This window comes from Callorhinus ursinus, unplaced genomic scaffold (genome assembly GCF_003265705.2).
Source record: "Callorhinus ursinus isolate GAN/ISIS: 27379988/994484 unplaced genomic scaffold, GSC_fseal_2.0 scaffold72, whole genome shotgun sequence".
Taxonomy (NCBI): domain Eukaryota; kingdom Metazoa; phylum Chordata; class Mammalia; order Carnivora; family Otariidae; genus Callorhinus; species Callorhinus ursinus.
In genome coordinates this window covers 5635442-5652207 of record NW_027397134.1, presented here as the reverse complement: position 1 = coordinate 5652207, position 16766 = coordinate 5635442, and the positions used below count along the sequence as shown (strand labels likewise).

Here is a 16766-nt window from a genome sequence, read left to right as displayed (position 1 = left end):
TCCAGATGAGGACAGGTGTGTGGGGCTTTGTCTGCACAGCACCATGTCCTGCCTGGGCCCAGCTGCCCATCTCTTTACAAGCCAGAAGGCTCTTTCTTCTGTTCCAAATGTTGCTTCAGAAACCAGATTCTCAGTGGTCAGAGGAAGCAAGGGTTGTTGGAAGACTGAGCTTTCTGAGGCAGTCTGACCATTGGAAGGGGTGCTGACCTACCCAGATGCTAATCCGGTTCCCAAATTCCACACCTTTTTGGTGTTCCCATCACTCTGTCTCGCCTAGAAAATGTTAAGCTGGTTCCTTCTTTCCATCCCTTGTGGAGCGAGTGCTTGGTGGGCATGGGAATGAGGTACTGACCCCCCACCCCCACCCCCAGGCTGGGCCCTGCCGTCTAGTGGGGTAGAAAGACACTGCACGAATTCCCCCCACCCCCCTTGAGGCCAGAAGGGACTTTTTGCTTACTGGGTCTGGTTCCCTGGCCAGGCCAGATTTTGTGTGGCAGGGGTTTTGTACGGTAGGGGTGTGTCTGCCTGGAGGAGAGGGGGCAGGGGTGAGACTGGGGGCAGCTTGTAGCTTCAGGATGGCAAAGAGCCAGGACTTAGTTACCTTGTGTGTGCTTCAAGGGCTAGAAAAGGTGCCTGGAGGTGGCTTTCTGCTCAGTCCCAGGAAGCTGGCCCTGGGTGAGATCAGCCTCATGTGGAGGCCTGGGACTATTTACCCGGGTCGGGGTGGGCAGGGAGGACGGCCCCTGGCCCAGGAGGTGTCGCCAGGAAATCCCGTGACTGGCGGGGGCTGGTCCCTGGGCCGCAGCCCCTCCTCTTAAAGGGGCCCTGGGCACAGTGGCTGGGCCTGGCTGGAGGGAGGAGCCGTCTGTCTGCCGGTGTCCGGTATCCGTCCTCTGCCCCCGCCCCCAGGCGGTCTGAGTGGCCGGAGCCGAGTCCCCGCCCGCCGAGGCTTCCTCCCCGGAGTGGTGCCTCCCTGAGAGTCGGTGCCTGAAGCCCAGCGGGACGGGACCACCTGCGGGTGAGTGAGCCATTGAGCGCCCGGAGCCCGGAACGGGCGTCCTGGGTGCCCGTTGCCCCTTGGAACTGTGGGACCCTGGGGCTGGAGGGCCCACCCCACAGTCTCCATCGCATTGTGGGCTTCTCCTGCCCCACATGGTGGGTCACGGGCCGCGCCGGATGAGCTCATTTCCGCCGCGTCGGGTAGCATCTCCTGGCCCTCCAGCCGAAAGGGGAAATGCAGGGCTGGGGCTCCGTGTCCCCTCCTGCACCGAGAGCTCTGGGTGATTGCCTCAGTGCTGCCCACGGGGCCTGACCGGCGCCAGTCGGGGAGGGAAGCGGCCCTGTTCCTGGGTGGGACTGGATGTGTTCCCAGTTCCTCACCCGAGGGGCGGAATGGGGGTAACACACTGCCCTTCGCAGAGCCCCATCCTTGAGAGAAGGTTCTTTGGGAGATTTAAGGAAGCCCAGCGCTGTGAGGAGTACCTTCCCCTCCTCCACCTGCCCTTCCCTGGCCACCGGCTTTAAAGAAGCTTCTCTGGGCCCTTCTCTTTGCTTCCTCTTCTCTTACCCAAAGCTTCCCCAAGATGGCTCGCCCATTTCACCTGGGGAGAATCCATTTTCCCTGTTTCCTCTTCTTGAAGTTTTATCTACTTCTAGCCCTGGAACGCAGGGAGGAAGGGTTGGTGGCCCCCCTGGACACAGCTGCCTGTGCATGCTTCAGGTGAGCTGGGGGAGAAGTGGGCTCAGAAAGTCAGGCAGGGGGGTGGCTGGGTGGATCAATTGGTTAAGCCTTTGCCTTCCGCCCTGGTCATGATCCCGGGGTCCTGGGATCAAGCCTCACGTTGGGCTCCCTGCTTAGCCGGGAGCCTGCTTCTCCCTTTCCCTCTTCCCGCCCTCCCCCAGCTCCTGCTCTCTCTGTGTCTCTGTCTTTCAAATAAAGAAATCTTTTTTTTTTAAAGATTTTATTTATTTATTTATTTGCCAGAGAGAGACACAGTGAGAGAGGGAGCACAAGCCGGGGGAGTGGGAGAGGGAGAAGCAGGCTTCCTGCGGAGCAGGGAGCCCGATGCGGGGCTCGATCCCAGGACCCCGGGATCATGACCTGAGCCGAAGGCAGACGCTTAACGACTGGGCCACACAGGCGCCCCAAGAAATAAAATCTTTTTAAAAAAAATAAAAATAAAAGGAAAGGCAGGTAGACCTAGGACTTGGGGACTCTGAGGCTTTCTGCTGAGGCTTCAGGAGTGACACTGGCACCCAGTGAGAGTTCCACTCGGGGCAAGAGCAAATTTCTCAGTGTCTCTGGCAGGACCTGTGCCTGGCTGCGCCTGGCTGCAAGGCCCTTGGTGCTCAGGGAGTGCTTGTTGGGGGCACAGTCCCGACTCTGTCCCTGCCTTCCTGGCCTTGCCAAAACTCAAACCTGAATCCACCAGAGTCCAAGGGAACCAGGCAGAAGCCTGCCTCCCACTAGCCCCCGCCCCCACACCTCTAGCAACCGGTAACTGGCCTGGGTCCTGGGTCCCTCCGGCTGACTTCAGTTGGAATGTTCCATTCCACTGAGGGGGTAGTGTTGCCTTCATCATAGGCTGTGAGGCGTAGATGGGGACATTGAGCACTGCTCGGGTGTGAACTCCCAGAACAGGACATCCAGACATAGGTGACCCCTCCCCCCCCCAGACCTGGTCCCGTTGGGCCATTGCTCCTGCTCAGAAGGGCAGCCACTGCCCCCCGTGGTTTGGGCTCTTTAAGAACTGCTGCCTCTACCCTGTTCCTTCCATCTTGCCAGTGGGAACAAACCTCCGTCCTCCCAGAGTGTGGGTTTGGAAACGGAGGTGAGGTGTTGGGAGTCAGGTCCAGGGGATGAGGCTGCACCAAGGTCTAGGGTGGAAGTGAGGTGTGGTGTCTCTGAACAGAGTAGAGTTCTGGGCCACGGTCACTGCTATGATCTGAGCCTCGAGGGAGTGAGCAGGAGGAGTGACCCTTCCCATTTTCCAGATGAGGAAACATAGCCACAGAGCACCTGTGACTTGCAAGGCCCCTCCCAGCTCTCAGGGCCGGCAGGGCAGCCAGGACTGCAGTAACTGGATTGTCCCCTCCCCTACCAAAGCCTCTGAGCTCTCCTGTGCATTGTGGCTGGCCCTTAGGCCTTGTGATAACTTTAAACTCCTACTGGTCACAGCTCACAACTCTTCTCCACAGAGTGTTCTTGAGAGTGGGGAGAGATGGAAAGTGTCTGTACTTCCTCGCCTCAGGGTACCCTCCTTGCAGGTTCCTCATCTGGGCCTGAGCCCCTAGTCCCACTCCAGGGAGCCGGAGAGCGAGCCTTGGCTTGGGCTCTAAGGGTCATCGCAGGTGTGGGGGCAAGTGGGGCACTGAAATGGGGAGGGCGGGAGCACTGTTGGCCTAGGAAGTGGCTCAGCCTTTGGGAAGCAGGAAGGAATGAATGACCCTTAGGGACCCCCTTCCCTCCATCCTGCAGCTTTGAGCTGGACAGAGGGTGCCAGGCCTGTTTCCTGGGGGGACAGATGAATTCATTTCTGCTCCCTGGGGACCTTCTGGGGCCCATGCATGGTGATTTGGAAGAAGCCTGACAGTCTGGTCCCTGTCCCATTTCCAAAGAGGAAGAGTGGTGATGGAGACAGGACTGAGGGCTAAGGACATCCTGCCAGCCCTTTGGGGCAGTTTCTAGAGTCACTAGGATCGCAGCAACTTGGGCCAGCCTCCTTGAACACCCCTGCACTGCAGGAGGAAGGGTGAGGACCCACCCTACCCTAGCCAAGTCCCTGGACTGGAGGCCCTGGGGTGAATGAAATGGGAGAAGCACCCATAGAAATCTACTTTGAGGACTGGAGGTTTCGGGCCAAACTAGGTTTGTGTATGGGCTCTGGCAGGTGCCTTTCCGGCGGCGTGCTGCGGGGGCCTCTGCCCCGTGTGGTAGGCTAGTGCGGAAAATGGGCAAGAGGAGACGCGGGCTCCCATCCTCTCCCACAAGGCCTCACTGGCCTCACTGTGAATCCCAGGTGTGCGCTCAGTCCAGGCTTTCTAGAGTGGGGGAAAGAGTGCTTGGGGGCCAAGTGCCGTGCCTGACCCTGTCTGCTTGTCACACCTTGGCGCCTCTTTCCCTGGGGAGCTGACGGGGGGCCAGTGTGGGGCCCCGTGGCCTGGTGGGCCTTGGAGGGGCGGGGTGTGGGCTCAGTACGCGGGCGGTATAGTTGAGGTGACCCGACTGTCATGGATGGGAAAGTTAGGAGGCTTAGCATGGGTGGGAGATAGACACGGGGGTGTCCATGGGTCCCTGGGCCTGGCCCTTGGGACGGAGGAGGCTTGTATGTCCATATGTGCTTCTGGGTGAGGCTGGGTGGTGGGCACCGTCCCGCCTGGCTCACCCCCAGTGAGCTGTCCTGCCACTCAGGCGAGTGGCCTGGGGAGCTGATCTCTGCCGGAGGGGTCTGGGCCTGGGGTGGCCCAGGCCTTGCCACTTACTTGGTCGGGGCTGGAAATCCATGCTAACTTTCAGACCTTAGCCTTGGCTCTCACTGCACACTGCACTCCCAGGGATTTGACTCTCCAGGGGCTAGCATTTTCACCTCTGGCTGAGGTGACTTTGCCAGGGCGACATTTCACCCTTGTGTGGGTGGAGCCATGTCCGAGTGGGGCCTCTCGCTCTTGTCAGTCAGTTGGCTGTGTGGGGGGTCAGCATTGGCCTGGGACCGCGTCCGCGGCCAGGTCAGTTCTCTGCCTTGGGAGCTTCTCTTGGGGCCCGAATCTCTACATCTAAAGATGGTGGCAGGCACCTGTCCCCTGTAGCCTGCAGTTGGGATTGGAGGCCAGGCTGAGTGGGGCCTTGACTATCCCTGGGCTTAGACAGCAACAACCGTGGAATGTTTGTTCTCCTTCCCCTGTTATCTGTGAGGGCCTTGTGGAGGCTGGGCGTACCCTCCCATCCCAGATCGCCCGGCAGGGCCAAAGTGCTGTCCAAAGCAAAGATGGGAGGGGGGCGCGCGCTGGTTTGGGCTTCAGTCCTGGTTGGTTTTCCCTCAGGTCAGGTCATGTGTGTGCTCGTCTGCTGAGGAGGCCTTGTGGGGGTTGGTACAGGGGTGGGAGGCTCTGAGGCCCGGGAGGCAGTAAGGAGAGAGCTGGAGCAGGTCAGATGTCCAGCGTCTCGCCCTCTGTGCCTCTCCTGCCTTCCTGCTCTCTCATTCCTCAGATGCTACTTCGGCACCTGAATGGAAAGTGGGTCAGGTCATGGCGAGGGAGGGGCTGCCCGAGCCGCAGACTGGCCGACGCTGGGCTCCCGCCTGGAGCACAGGACTCAGATTCCCACTTGTGCTTCTTGGGCTCGTAGGCTCCTGGCCCCTTCCCTGCCATGAGCTCACTGGAGCGGGCCGGTGGCCAATCCCGGGGACAGAGTGGGCGGAGGGCAGGGGCTTGTGTCCCGGGCGGCAGGCCCCCCTGCCGCTTCCCGAGCAGGTGTGACCAGTGCCTGTCTTTGCAATAGCCCTGACCTCTAACCTGCGCCCGGTGAGCCAGCGGGACCCAACCACGCCGGGGAGCGGCCCACCAGCCACCAGGCGGCCAGCCCGAGGAGTGGTGACAGCGCAGGAGCTCCTGGCTTGGGGGGAAGGGAGGAAGGAGGAGAAACAAAGGCGAGTGTGCCTGGCGCCGCCCACCATGTGTCAGTCAGAGGCACGGCGAGGACCTGAGCTCGGAGCAGCGAAATGGTGAGATGCTGCCGGCCCCGTGCTAACCCCACTGTGCCCCGCCACGACCTCCGGAAGGTCAGAGTTCACGTCCAGCGGCCCCGCGGTGGAGGTGGCGGCAGGGGGCCAGGGGATCAGCCCCCGAGGCTGGAGGGGCCCGGCCCAGGGGGCCTGAGTCGGAGAGCCCGCTTCAGGTACCTGGGGAGACGGAGCGGGCTGGTGGCCTTCTGTCTGCTGCATCCTAATTGCTGCTCCCAGGCCCCCACCCCGGGCTTCCCCCACCACCCCCCGCTCGGGGAGAGGTGCCGCTCTTCTGGGATTGGTCCCTGGGCTTCTGCAGTGATCAGGGTGGGTGGGGGAAGCCCTGGGGACAGCAGGGATTTGTTCAGCTTTGCTTGGCCCCAACCTCCTTCCCGGACCTTTTGAAAACACGGTGGGGTGGGGTGGGAAAGAAGGAAGACAGAGAGCCTGGTGAGCTGTGGAAAGAAGCGTCTTCCATGGCAATCATTGAACAGCAGGTGCCCAACCATTAGCTTGGTTCTCCCGTTTTTTCTTTTTAGTATCAGCTGAGATGCTTCTTTGTTCCTTGGTTTGTTCAGCAACCTGAGGCAGAGGACACAGCTTCTCTGAGAGCATAAAGGCGCAGATGGGAGCCTTAGATTATCCAGTTGAATGCAGTCTTTTTGCAGATGAGGAAACTGAGGCCTGGGAACCTTCTCAGTGTGGGTGGGAATGTGGTCTCCTGGTGGCTGCACTGGGCCTCAGGAGCATTTTCTAGTGCCTAGGCATGGGACCAGGGGACTTGGGTGTCACTGTTGTATCTTGGGAGGCCAGGGTTCTGGTGGAAAGGCCCACCCAGCCTCTGAGATCCCCACGAGGCTGAGCCTGTGCTGAATGCACTGAGTTTGGGCTGCTGGGGTCTGGGGAGAGAAAGGAGGAGCCTGGCTCAGGTGTGTGACCCCAGCAGACCTGGGAGGTGGTCTGAGGGGTGGTGGGGAGGTTCCTCCCTCCAGTCTCTGGGTCTGTTTTGGAGAACCTGATCTGACGTAGAAAGACCAGGCAGTGGGTGGAGATTTAGCTGTTTGGTGGGCGTGTGTGTGTACAGGTGCATGTTCATGGGGGCTTTCCTTTGGAATCTTGTCAGGCCCAATCCCTTCATTTATCAGATGAGGAAACGAGGCCTAGCGCCAGGAGGAGATTTTCCAAGATCCTGCAGTGTAGTGGTTGCTCCCCGGTGCCTCTCCAGGCAGAGCTGGCCCCAGGGGTGGGGGTGGGGGTGCTCTGATGCAGGCTGTGCACCCCGTCTTCCCTGTGCTGCCCCCGATTCCCAGTCCTCCTCAGCTGGTAGGCAGGTGGGTGAGACTGGGATGAGAGTCTGGCGAACAAAGTCAGCGGAGCCCCCACCTCAGCCTGGGGTTGGGTTGAGGGACCGCGGCCAGTGCTGCCGGACTCCACGGAGAGGCAAGCTTGCCGAGGGTGGGGCGGGGCCTCCCAGACCTTGACCGCTGACCTGGGCCATGCACGGACATCTGCTCTGCAGGTTGCACTTCCCTCAGCTGGCCCTGAGGCGGAGGCTGGGACAGTTGAGCTGTATGTCCAGACCCGCCCTGAAACTGCGCTCCTGGCCCCTGACGGTCCTCTACTACCTCCTGCCCTTCGGTGCCCTCAGACCGCTCAGCCGGGTGGGATGGAGGCCCGTGAGCAGGGTAAGTGTGCGCAGGCTGCTGGCCTGGCTCCCCTCCACACGCCAGGGCGGGCCTAAGGTTGGGGTCCCGGACACAGAATGGAGGAGACAGTTGTCAGATTAGAGCTGATGGTGTGGGTGCTGAGCCCTCGGGATGGTCATTTTGACAGGCAAGCTGGTTGGGAAGGCCAGGCTGGTTGGTGGCCCTGAGGGCTTGCTGTATGCTGCCTCTTCTCCTTGCCTGCATTCGTGCCCTTTGGGGGCTCTGCTTCTGGAAGGAACCCACACTGGGCATTCAGAAAATGTGTGTGATTTCCTGTGTTCGGGCAGAAGAGAGCTTAGAGGTGATTTTGAGAAGAATGCAGATTAATTCCTGGATGCCAGAGGGTGATTCAGGAAGGCTGGTGCCTGTTTGGGCCCCTTAGGGTGTTTTTGGACTTGGTAGCCCCAGGCAGGGCTGGGTGAGGGAGCGACCTGGCCGCCGCCCCCTCGAGGGCTGCCCAGCTCCCTGGCCCTGGGCTCTCTGGGCAGGCTGACCCCAAGCAGGGAACCCTGGGCTCTGATGGGCATCAGCTGGGAAGAGTTTGGGGCGCCACTGACTGAGTTACACCGTAGAGGTGTTTAAACTTGGAATGAAATTGCCTTTACACCCTGGGGACTTGGTGTCTAGGTCGGGCTGACAGGCCCCAGCTGCCGGTTAGAGGCAGGTCCTGCTGTGGCAGCAGCACCTGAGGCTTGAGAGGCATCCCCTCCAGGTCGCCTGGCCCCGAGAGTTTGGCTGGGGGAGGCCCGGCGGGCGGGCTCTGGTGGCTGTGGTACAGCACATCTGGTGTGGGGGTGCCCTCTGCTTCCTGTTCGGACCGGATGCGCGCTTGGGGCTGTAGACTCACCTGTGCACTGGGACCCCGGCCCTTTCTGCCGCAGCCTCTCTGTGCGGGGGGCAGAGCCGGTCACGCTCCGCCTTTCCTAAAGAAGGACCGCGCTGGCCGGCCTCTCCTTGGGGACCGTGCGCAAAGTGCGTCGTGACTGATGCCCCTGAGTTTAAGTCACTGTGTCGGTCTCGGCCAGTACTCGGTTTGTGAGAGTGTTTGGGAAGCTCAGTCTGGTTCCTAGTGGGCAACAACCACATCACAAAGCCGTGGCGGGGTGCCCAGGTCTCCGGGGCCGGGGGGAGGGGCGCTGGGGGGCACACGGGGCCGTTGTGCATCTGCCTGTCCGTGGCCTGCAGGTGGCCCTGTACAAGTCGGTGCCCACGCGCCTGCTGTCGCGGGCCTGGGGCCGCCTCAACCAGGTGGAGCTGCCGCACTGGCTGCGCCGGCCTGTCTACAGCCTGTACATCTGGACGTTCGGTGTGAACATGAAGGAGGCCGCCGTGGAGGACCTGCACCACTACCGCAATCTCAGCGAGTTCTTCCGGCGCAAGCTGAAGCCGCAGGCCCGGCCCGTCTGTGGCTTGCACAGCGTGGTGAGGCCCGGCCCCGCCCTCGCCCCCCCCCCCATGGGATTCTTGCCCCTGCTGTCTCTGCAGGTGACCTGTGGGTACTCCTCCCAGGCTGGGCCCCTGGGGAGGCGGAGACCCTGCCTCCTTAGTAGCAAACCTTTCTCGGCCCTTCCAGATCAGCCCGTCAGACGGGAAGATCCTGAACTTTGGGCAGGTGAAGAACTGCGAGGTGGAGCAGGTGAAGGGGGTCACCTACTCGCTGGAGTCGTTCCTGGGTCCGCGCACTTCCACGGATGACCTGCCCTTCCCGCCAGGTGGGTCATTGCCTGGTGGCAGCCTTGCGACCCTGTGGCAGCGTGGCTGGGCTGGTCCTCACAGAGGAAGACGGGAATGCATCGGGAGGGAAGGGCCAGCGGTCACTGTGTGGGGCTTTGGGGCCTCCCTGAGGGCTCAGGTCAAGCTTGTCTGAGAGCCGGGCCCTCATGTCTGCCTCCCACAGCCACCCCCTGCGGCTCCTTCAGGAACCAGCTGGTCACTCGAGAAGGGAACGAGCTCTACCACTGTGTCATCTACCTGGCCCCCGGGGACTACCACTGCTTCCACTCCCCCACTGACTGGACAGTTTCCCACCGGCGCCATTTCCCAGGTTGGCCCAGAGCCTCACTCCTTTTTTGGTGTCGAGGGACCGAGGCTCCACACTCGGGGTGCTGAGACTGGGAGGTGACTGCTCTAGTCTGGCCGGGTGGGGGCGGCAGGGGGCAGCCTGGGGTCTAGCCCATTCAGCATTCGGAAGGAGATGGGTGGACATGGGGCTCTGGGAGGCTAGTCTTCTTGCCGGGTGGGGAATGGCAGTGTCCCTGCCCCCGCAGGCTCCCTGATGTCCGTGAACCCCGGCATGGCCCGCTGGATCAAAGAGCTTTTCTGCCACAACGAGCGGGTGGTCCTCACTGGGGACTGGAAACACGGCTTCTTCTCGCTGACGGCCGTGGGGGCCACCAACGTGGGCTCCATACGCATCTACTTTGACCGGGTAAGCAGAGACAGGCCCAAGGGCTGGGCCACTTGGGGTCCCCCCAACCCCTTCTCCTGTGGAGCCAGGTCCGTTGGGACTGTAAGTTCTAGAAGGGCGTGTCCCCAGCCAGGCCTGACCCTGTGGAGCAGCTGCCCCGAGGAGGGGCTGGACCCTGGGCTCCTGCTCTGCCAGCCCCGACCCCACATGTGCTGTCGCTTGCTCATCTGGAGATGGCTGGACAGGGAGGGGGTTCACCTCCCAGCCTGCACTTTGCTTCTGCTGGCAACCCAGGGGATACAGTATGGAGCTCAGGGTGGGCCATGCTGATGGGAAGCCGAGAGTCTGAGGGGAAGGGGGGGGGGGGGATGCCTTTCTGTGTGTCAGCTTGTGGTTGCCCCTCGCCTGCTCGGGGTGAAGAGTGGGGTCTGATTCCTCTATGTCCCCTGCCCCCGGCGGGTCCCGGTTCACAGCTGCTATTGGAGACTGGTTAGGCTTATGGGCCAAGTCGCTGTCCCCAGCTCCCTTTCCAGGCTGGGTTGGGGACAGGCAGCAGAGAGGTGTTCTGGGTCCAGGAGCAGACCCCACACGCTCTGCCTCGGACCTCCTGCAGGACCTGCACACGAACAGCCCGCGCTACAGCAAGGGCTCCTACAATGACTTCAGCTTCGTGACACACACCAACAAGGAGGGCATCCCCATGCGCAAGGGCGAGCACCTGGGCGAGTTCAACCTGGGCTCCACCATCGTGCTCATCTTTGAGGCCCCCAAGGACTTCAACTTCAAGCTGAAAGCAGGACAGAAGATCCGGTTCGGAGAGGCTCTGGGCTCCCTCTAGAGCCTCCTTCCTGGCGGCTGAGGAAAGCTACTGAGGGAGCTTTCTCAACAGAAACGGGAGGGTCTTTTACGGGGAGCCTCCACAGCTGTCTGGGGAGGGGACAGTCTCAGGGCTATGGGGCCCGACCATGCAGGACCTGGCTGACTAGTTCCTGCCGTTCTGAGGTGTGGGTGAGGTCAGAGCCCATGTCGGCCCTGGACCTACGTCGTCCCTCTTCCCACCCTAAAGAGAACATGCAGGCCAAGATCTCAAATTCCCTTTTGGAGATTTTTTAACCTATTGTATAAACTGGAGACCCTATACATCTCTTGGCTGGGTGTTCAGTTGGTCTTCATTTCTGTTGTAAGACAGAAGTGGTTATATACGTTCCTGCTGCTCTCATCATTGCTTTTCAGCCTCCCCTGCACTGACTGGGCTGTGCTGCCCCCGGAGCAGCGCCATGTGGCCTTTAACACAACCGCTTTCTGTTCCCAATTCACCCCACTCTGCTCGTTTGGGAAAAGCTGTCTCTTTGCACTTGTGGCTGAACACCTCCTCCTTGACTCCGCCAGCATCACACGAGGGGGACTGATGGCATGGCACTTGACTGGCCCCAGTGAGTGACCTTCCAGAGCTGGCGAGTCCTCTTTCCAGTAGGCAAGACCAGTTATTGAACCCCCGCCCCCCAGTGGTGTCCAGAGTGAATGGACAGGCAGGTAGTGGCGGCCAGGCAGGGGCCAGGGGAGAGCTCGTTCCACTCCCCACCCCACCCCCATATCCACACCCACAGAAACGTGGTAAGTTGCTGCTATTGATTCAGGGGCTTGTGTTGGAGGCAGAGGAAGGAGCCTTGGTGTATTGGGAGGGGGGCGGGTCAGTGCCTACAACACCTGTCCCCAGGTAACAGGTACACGGTCCTTAGGGAGCCACGGACAGTGGGGGCCAGGGTTCAGGTTTCCTGGGGACGCTGTGAATTTCTCCTGCAGGAGAAGCCATTTGAACTCTTTCAACTGTATCAGTAGCACAGTATTTTTGTATGAAAAGTGGGAGACTTCTGACCAGTAATTCATTTAATTGCCACATTTTGAAATAAAAAATAAAACTCAAACTCATTGCAGCCTTGCGTTCTGTTCCTGGAGGTGGGCTGAGGCCTCCCTGGGGCAGTGACTAGCACAGAGCCCGCCGCAGGGCTTGGACGCGGGCGATGCAGGTGCTGATGGGCTGGCGTTGGGCCTGGAGCTCAGAGGCCAGCCGCTGAATCTGCTGCTCCACCTGGGGGATGGGGCAGGGGAGGGGAGGCTGAGCAGAGCCCCGGGGTGGGGAGGGGGAGGGGGGGAAGCCCTTCGAGGGCTGCCTGGGGCCTCACCTCCTGTAGTTCTTCCTGCACCTGCCGCTCTGCTTCCTGGTCCTCCGGCCTGGGCTCCTCGTGGCTCAGCTCCAGCCACCGGCGCAGGCTTCTTGCTTGCCGCTGACAGGACCTGCCCGAGGGAGACACCTGCTGCCAACCTGGCTGGGCCCTTGGCCGCACGCCTCCAGGTGGGGAAGCAGTGCATCTGCTACTTCGGCGGCGGGGGTGGGGGGGTGGTGGTGGTGCGGGGAGGGCTCCACCACCCAGCTCCGCAAGCACCTTGGGTGGGCCTCAGGACACCCCGTCCTCTGCCCCCCCACCAAGGACCCTGGCAGTGCGCTCTGGAGAAACAGCTGGGGTTTTTCTGGGTCTTACGAGAGGTTCTGCTTCATGGTCTGATAGTCCTGCAGTTGCTGCTGGATGCCCTCCAGCTCTGCCTCCAGGTCCATGGGGCCCTTGGTGACAGAACAAGCTCTTGGATCTGGACCACGGTCCCGGCTAGGCCAAGGCTGAATGGAGGGATCCCAGGCATCGGGAGTGGCCCGAGCACCCTCGGTGCTGACAGGCTTCAGCTGCGCACCCGCGCTTGCGGAGCCACGCCTGCCGGTGCCTGTGAAGTCCCCAGGAAGCAGCAGGCGGGAGTGAGGGACACTGGCTGGGGATGGCGAGGCCTGGGCTGTGAGCCCAGGGGTGGTGGGCTGTGCAGGTGCCTGTAAAGGGAGGATGGATGAGCACAGAAGCAGGGAGGAAGGCTAGGGGAGAGGCACCCAGGCTGCCCACCGACCAGCTCACCCAGGCCGGGCCCGGCCCTGCCCCTTTCTTCAGACCTGACGTGAGGAAATCCCGTAAGCAGCCCAAGAACACCCCACACCTGTGCAGTCCAGTCCCATTCCTGCCCCAGGGCCTGGCTCGGCACCGCCCCCGCTCTGAGCTGGGCCCCTGCACTTCAGTGAGGAAAAGTGGTCCAGGGCAACTGTCCTGGGCAGACCACACATCTACAACCCTCCATTCCCTTCTGGTGACCATCGACCAGTTGTGGGCATCAACTCTTGGGGGGGGCCCAACCCTGCCGCTATCTCCTCTATTACTGAGCACTCGTGCCTTCTTGCACCCCCTTGCCATCTGTGCCCAGACTCTTCCATCTGGCTGTCACATGCCCTGGGGAGCCACCGCCCCCCTCCTCCCAGGAACGATTCTCTTCGGTTCCCAGGGGTTTACCTTCAACAACTACATCTCAGACTCTGTTTTGCTCTCCGGCCCTGACCTCCTCCCCGAAGGCCACACTCAGAATCTTGTTGCTTTATCCCAAATTGGACAGGTTCAAGACAGACTCCTCAGGCTTTACCCCAGACAGGCCTCTCCCCCCACCCCCCGTTTTCCCTCTTTCCGTAAAGAACTCCTTATTCCTGGAGTTATTCATGCCAGAAACCCAAGAGCCATCCTGGATTCCTTCCTCACCCTTCTCAAACCCATCGGAGCAGGTCCTGCCTAGTCTGCCTCCCACGAGGGGCTCTGCCCGCAGCCCAGCCACCACCTAATCCTGGCTCCCAGCACCTGCTGGCCCATGGGATCACAGCTGCCAACCGGCCCCCACTACTTTCTACTTAAAATCCAGACGCTTCCCCTGGGCCTGTTGGACCCTCCGTGATCTGCAGTGTCTTCATCTATGTCCGGGGCTCTTCTTCGGTCTCCACCTCTGGGACATAAGCTTCACCAGTGGGGGCCTCAGCAGCCTTTACCTACTGGGTCCCGAGGACAGGGGCGCCTGCACTTGGTGAAGGCATGAGTGGCCTCCCAGCACCTTTCCGAGCCGGCAGTGCTCTTGGAAGCAAGCGAGTGTGTGAGGAAGAGCACCGAAGGCCAGACCGAAGTATGAGACCCCAGGTGACCAGGAGGACTTACCCTGGCAGGCGCTTGCTCCCCACATGGCATGAAGGACGAAGGGGGCAGCAGCTCTGGGCCTGTATTCAACGTGGGGGGCAGCTTCGGGCCAGGGTGACCCAGCAGGGCCCCGGGCTGGGGCAGGACGCTGCTTGGGACCGGTGCTGTCCAGGCCACTGGCAGGAAAGGCCTCCTCAGGGCAGGGCCTGCAGGCTGGGCCACACCCGGGTCGCACGCCCTCGGTGCCTCAGGCCTAAGCAGAGGGACGGCAGGAGCTGGTCAGGCCGCAGCATCCGCCTGAGGAGCAGGAAGGAAAGGAGGCCACCCACCCTAGGACCACACAGCATACCCTTTCCCCCCGAGGGTGCCACACCCCAGGGGCCTCTGGCTCGGCACCGGCTCCAGCAGGAAATGTGGGCGTCGAGGTTGCTTTCTTGCCAAGCGGGCAGCATTGCTGGGAAGAAACACAGGCCTGTTCCTCTTGGCTGCCTGGGGCATCCAGTCCGGCCCCCTCCAATCTTACAGGGAAACTGGGGGCCAGAGAAGGAAAGGCCCTGGCCCAAGGTCAGCAGGTGAGCTGGAGTGGGCCTGGGCCCCAAAGTACTTCCAGTAATTCCAATGAAGTGAGCCCGATGCTGTGGGGATGCCTCGGCCGCCTCATTTCATCTGACCTCTGCAGCCACCCAGTGACACAGGTGCTCCTCCCACATCAGAGGGGGAGCGGGCTCATCGGGGTCAGGCCCTGTCGGGGTCCGGTGGCAAGGGAAGCCGAGCAGACTGAGGCCCAGGCCAGTCCCCCACCCCAGTGGTGACCTCTCTGCCAGGCTCAGGCAGTGCTCGTCACTCTGGGAGCCGACAGCTGCATCAGCCGGGTCTGTGGGGATGGGCCAGGTCACGAACAGCGGGGCTTCCTAGAGGGAGCCCATTTCCTGGCTGGAAGGGGAGAAGCAGGGAGACTGGAAGGTCTAGGGGCATGAGGGTGGGGCTGCCCTACAGCTGATTACTTTTTTTTTTAAAACTACATGTTCTCTCCCCCACATGCTGCAGGTACAGAGGCTGAGGTCCCTTCGGTTGGGCTTGATGATATGGGAGGGACAGGGTCCTGCTGGAGAAAGGGGTCCATGCGGCTCAGCTGTGACCCTCCCTCCTTGTGTAGTCCAAGTTTTTACTCCCGGCAAGAAGCAAGGAGAAGAGGCGAGGGATGGGCTACTCACAGCTCTAGGAGGTAGGGGTCCCCAGCAGCCAGGGACAGGCTGCCCAAAGCTCCTCGGGGCCCATGAGGATCTTGTGGTTTCTTGGTCTCCAGGGCGGCATCCCCAGCCCCAGCCTCGACACAGGTGGAAAGGGGTCTGTCAAATGTCACTTTCCTGCTGGGCATGGTGCATGTGAGGGGCCGAGGCTCCCTGCCCTGGCCCAGAACCTTCTGTTTCCAGAGCATGGCACAGCGATGGACCGCACGGTGGAGACTGTGAGCCGCCTGCAACAGGCCTCTGGTCAGGTCCTGCCGTATCCTACCCACTCCTCGCGAGAAGGGATGGGGGACCCCTCACCTGCACCTGCTGCTGGGCATGCAGCTGCTGCCGTAAGGCCTTCATGCCAGCTGTGAACCGCAAGAGGCGCGTGGCGCCCTCCTGGAGAAGCTGCCGGTGGTAGGCCTGTATGGCCTGCTCCTGACGCGCCTTCTTTCTCCTCCTTTCCAGCACAAAGCCCAGCCACGCGGCCCACACCTCCAGGGGGAGGAGATGAGGCCCAGTTCTCCCTGCTTAAGCCTCCCCCCGCCCCCTGGGGCTGTCCCCACGACCCAGCCTGCCCTCCACTGAGGCGAGGTCCTTCCCTGGGAGAGGCAGGCACAGCAGGGGGCGGAAGCCACCGTTACCTTTGCCTGTAGTGAGAAGGACCAGAACCACAGGGCCCGGGCTGTGCCCTGCTGCTCGCGCCTCCTGTTCGCCAGCTATGGGCCGGAGAGAGAAGATCATGGAAGTTTTGCCCTCAGGGAGGCTGCTCTGACCACGGGGTCCTGGTCACTCTGAGACCCTTTTCTAGCAAGGTGCTGCCCTCCCTCCACTGGGAAGGGCCCAGCGCTGCCCGGTCCTGAGGTGGTGGACCAAGGAGTGTGCCTCTGGGAAGAACAAAGGCAGAGCCCCGGGGACGGGAGCCAGCGGGGGCAGCGTGCTGGGCATGACACAATCCTGCCTGGTGTTTTATCACGTCCTGGGCGAAGGCTTAAAATGCATTCATATTAATTTTTGGAAATTGCCCTAAAGTATATTTTAATGTGACATTGTAGAAACAGGGCCCTGAAGTGCCTTGGGCTTGTACAGGTCACAGGTGGAAGGAACCGGGCAGTGCCGGGAAATGACCGGGGTTAGGGGAGCCCTGGGACGAGGGTGGAATTAAACATTTTAAATGTGGGGGGGGCGCCTGGGTGCCTCAGTCAGTGGAGCGTAAGGCTCTTGATCTTGGGGCTGTGAGTTTGGGCCCCATGTTGGGTGTAGAGATTAAATAAAAATAATAAAAAAGTTAAATGTGGGTTCAGGAAGCAGTAGGAGGGGGAAGGGGCTTCTCGCTGGCTCCCACCTGTTGTTTCCACTGGCAGAAGCAGGCCCGGCTGCGGGTCTGGGCCAGGAGCTGGGCACCCTGCCTCTGCAGGAGCTGGGGAGAGAGCAGCTAAAAGCAGTCAGGGCCCTGTGTGCCAATCACCTGAGCGCAGCCTCGGGTGAGAGGCTCCAGGCCCAAGAGAACTGTCCTCCCATCCCCAAGAGCAGTCTTGGACGAAGCCAAGGCCTCCTGTAGGAGCGTCGAGGTGACTCTGGAGGCCCCCCAGCTCTGACACCCCATGCTTCAGGATGAGCCAGTTTTCTCTACTGGGCCACCTTCTGCCTGGAGG

The 16766-nt window shown here is 61.3% G+C and overlaps 2 protein-coding genes across 23 annotated transcripts in view; one reads left to right on the top strand and one right to left on the bottom strand.

Annotated features, from left to right (window-relative positions):
• PISD (phosphatidylserine decarboxylase) overlaps positions 1–11758 on the top strand; it is a 42298-nt gene extending 30540 nt beyond the window's left edge. Inside the window, exons 1-9 of one of the 5 annotated variants that reach the window (XM_025858224.2) lie at positions 1378–1398; positions 1657–1720; positions 5498–5720; positions 7240–7405; positions 8612–8848; positions 9000–9138; positions 9324–9470; positions 9694–9854; positions 10447–11758. In XM_025858224.2, the coding sequence (XP_025714009.1) occupies positions 1393–1398; positions 1657–1720; positions 5498–5720; positions 7240–7405; positions 8612–8848; positions 9000–9138; positions 9324–9470; positions 9694–9854; positions 10447–10671 (1368 nt within the window). In that variant the 5' untranslated portion in view covers positions 1378–1392 and the 3' untranslated portion in view covers positions 10672–11758. Of the gene's footprint in view, positions 1–829; positions 1019–1377; positions 1399–1656; positions 1721–2672; positions 2832–5497; positions 5894–7239; positions 7406–8611; positions 8849–8999; positions 9139–9323; positions 9471–9693; positions 9855–10446 lie in introns of those variants that run through there. The other 4 variants (XM_025858225.2, XM_073886860.1, XM_073886859.1 and 1 more) reach the window with 4 other exon arrangements.
• SFI1 (SFI1 centrin binding protein) overlaps positions 11703–16766 on the bottom strand; it is a 99501-nt gene continuing 94437 nt past the window's right edge. For all 18 annotated transcript variants that reach the window (XM_025858211.2, XM_025858208.2, XM_073886853.1 and 15 more), the window contains 9 exons: positions 16457–16531; positions 15756–15830; positions 15430–15606; positions 15094–15356; positions 14229–14333; positions 13901–14132; positions 12374–12708; positions 12017–12128; positions 11703–11922 (listed from right to left, as the gene is read on the bottom strand). In XM_025858211.2, coding sequence (XP_025713996.1) covers positions 11818–11922; positions 12017–12128; positions 12374–12708; positions 13901–14132; positions 14229–14333; positions 15094–15356; positions 15430–15606; positions 15756–15830; positions 16457–16531 — 1479 coding nt within the window. In that variant the 3' untranslated portion in view covers positions 11703–11817. The remainder of the gene's footprint in view (positions 11923–12016; positions 12129–12373; positions 12709–13900; positions 14133–14228; positions 14334–15093; positions 15357–15429; positions 15607–15755; positions 15831–16456; positions 16532–16766) is intronic.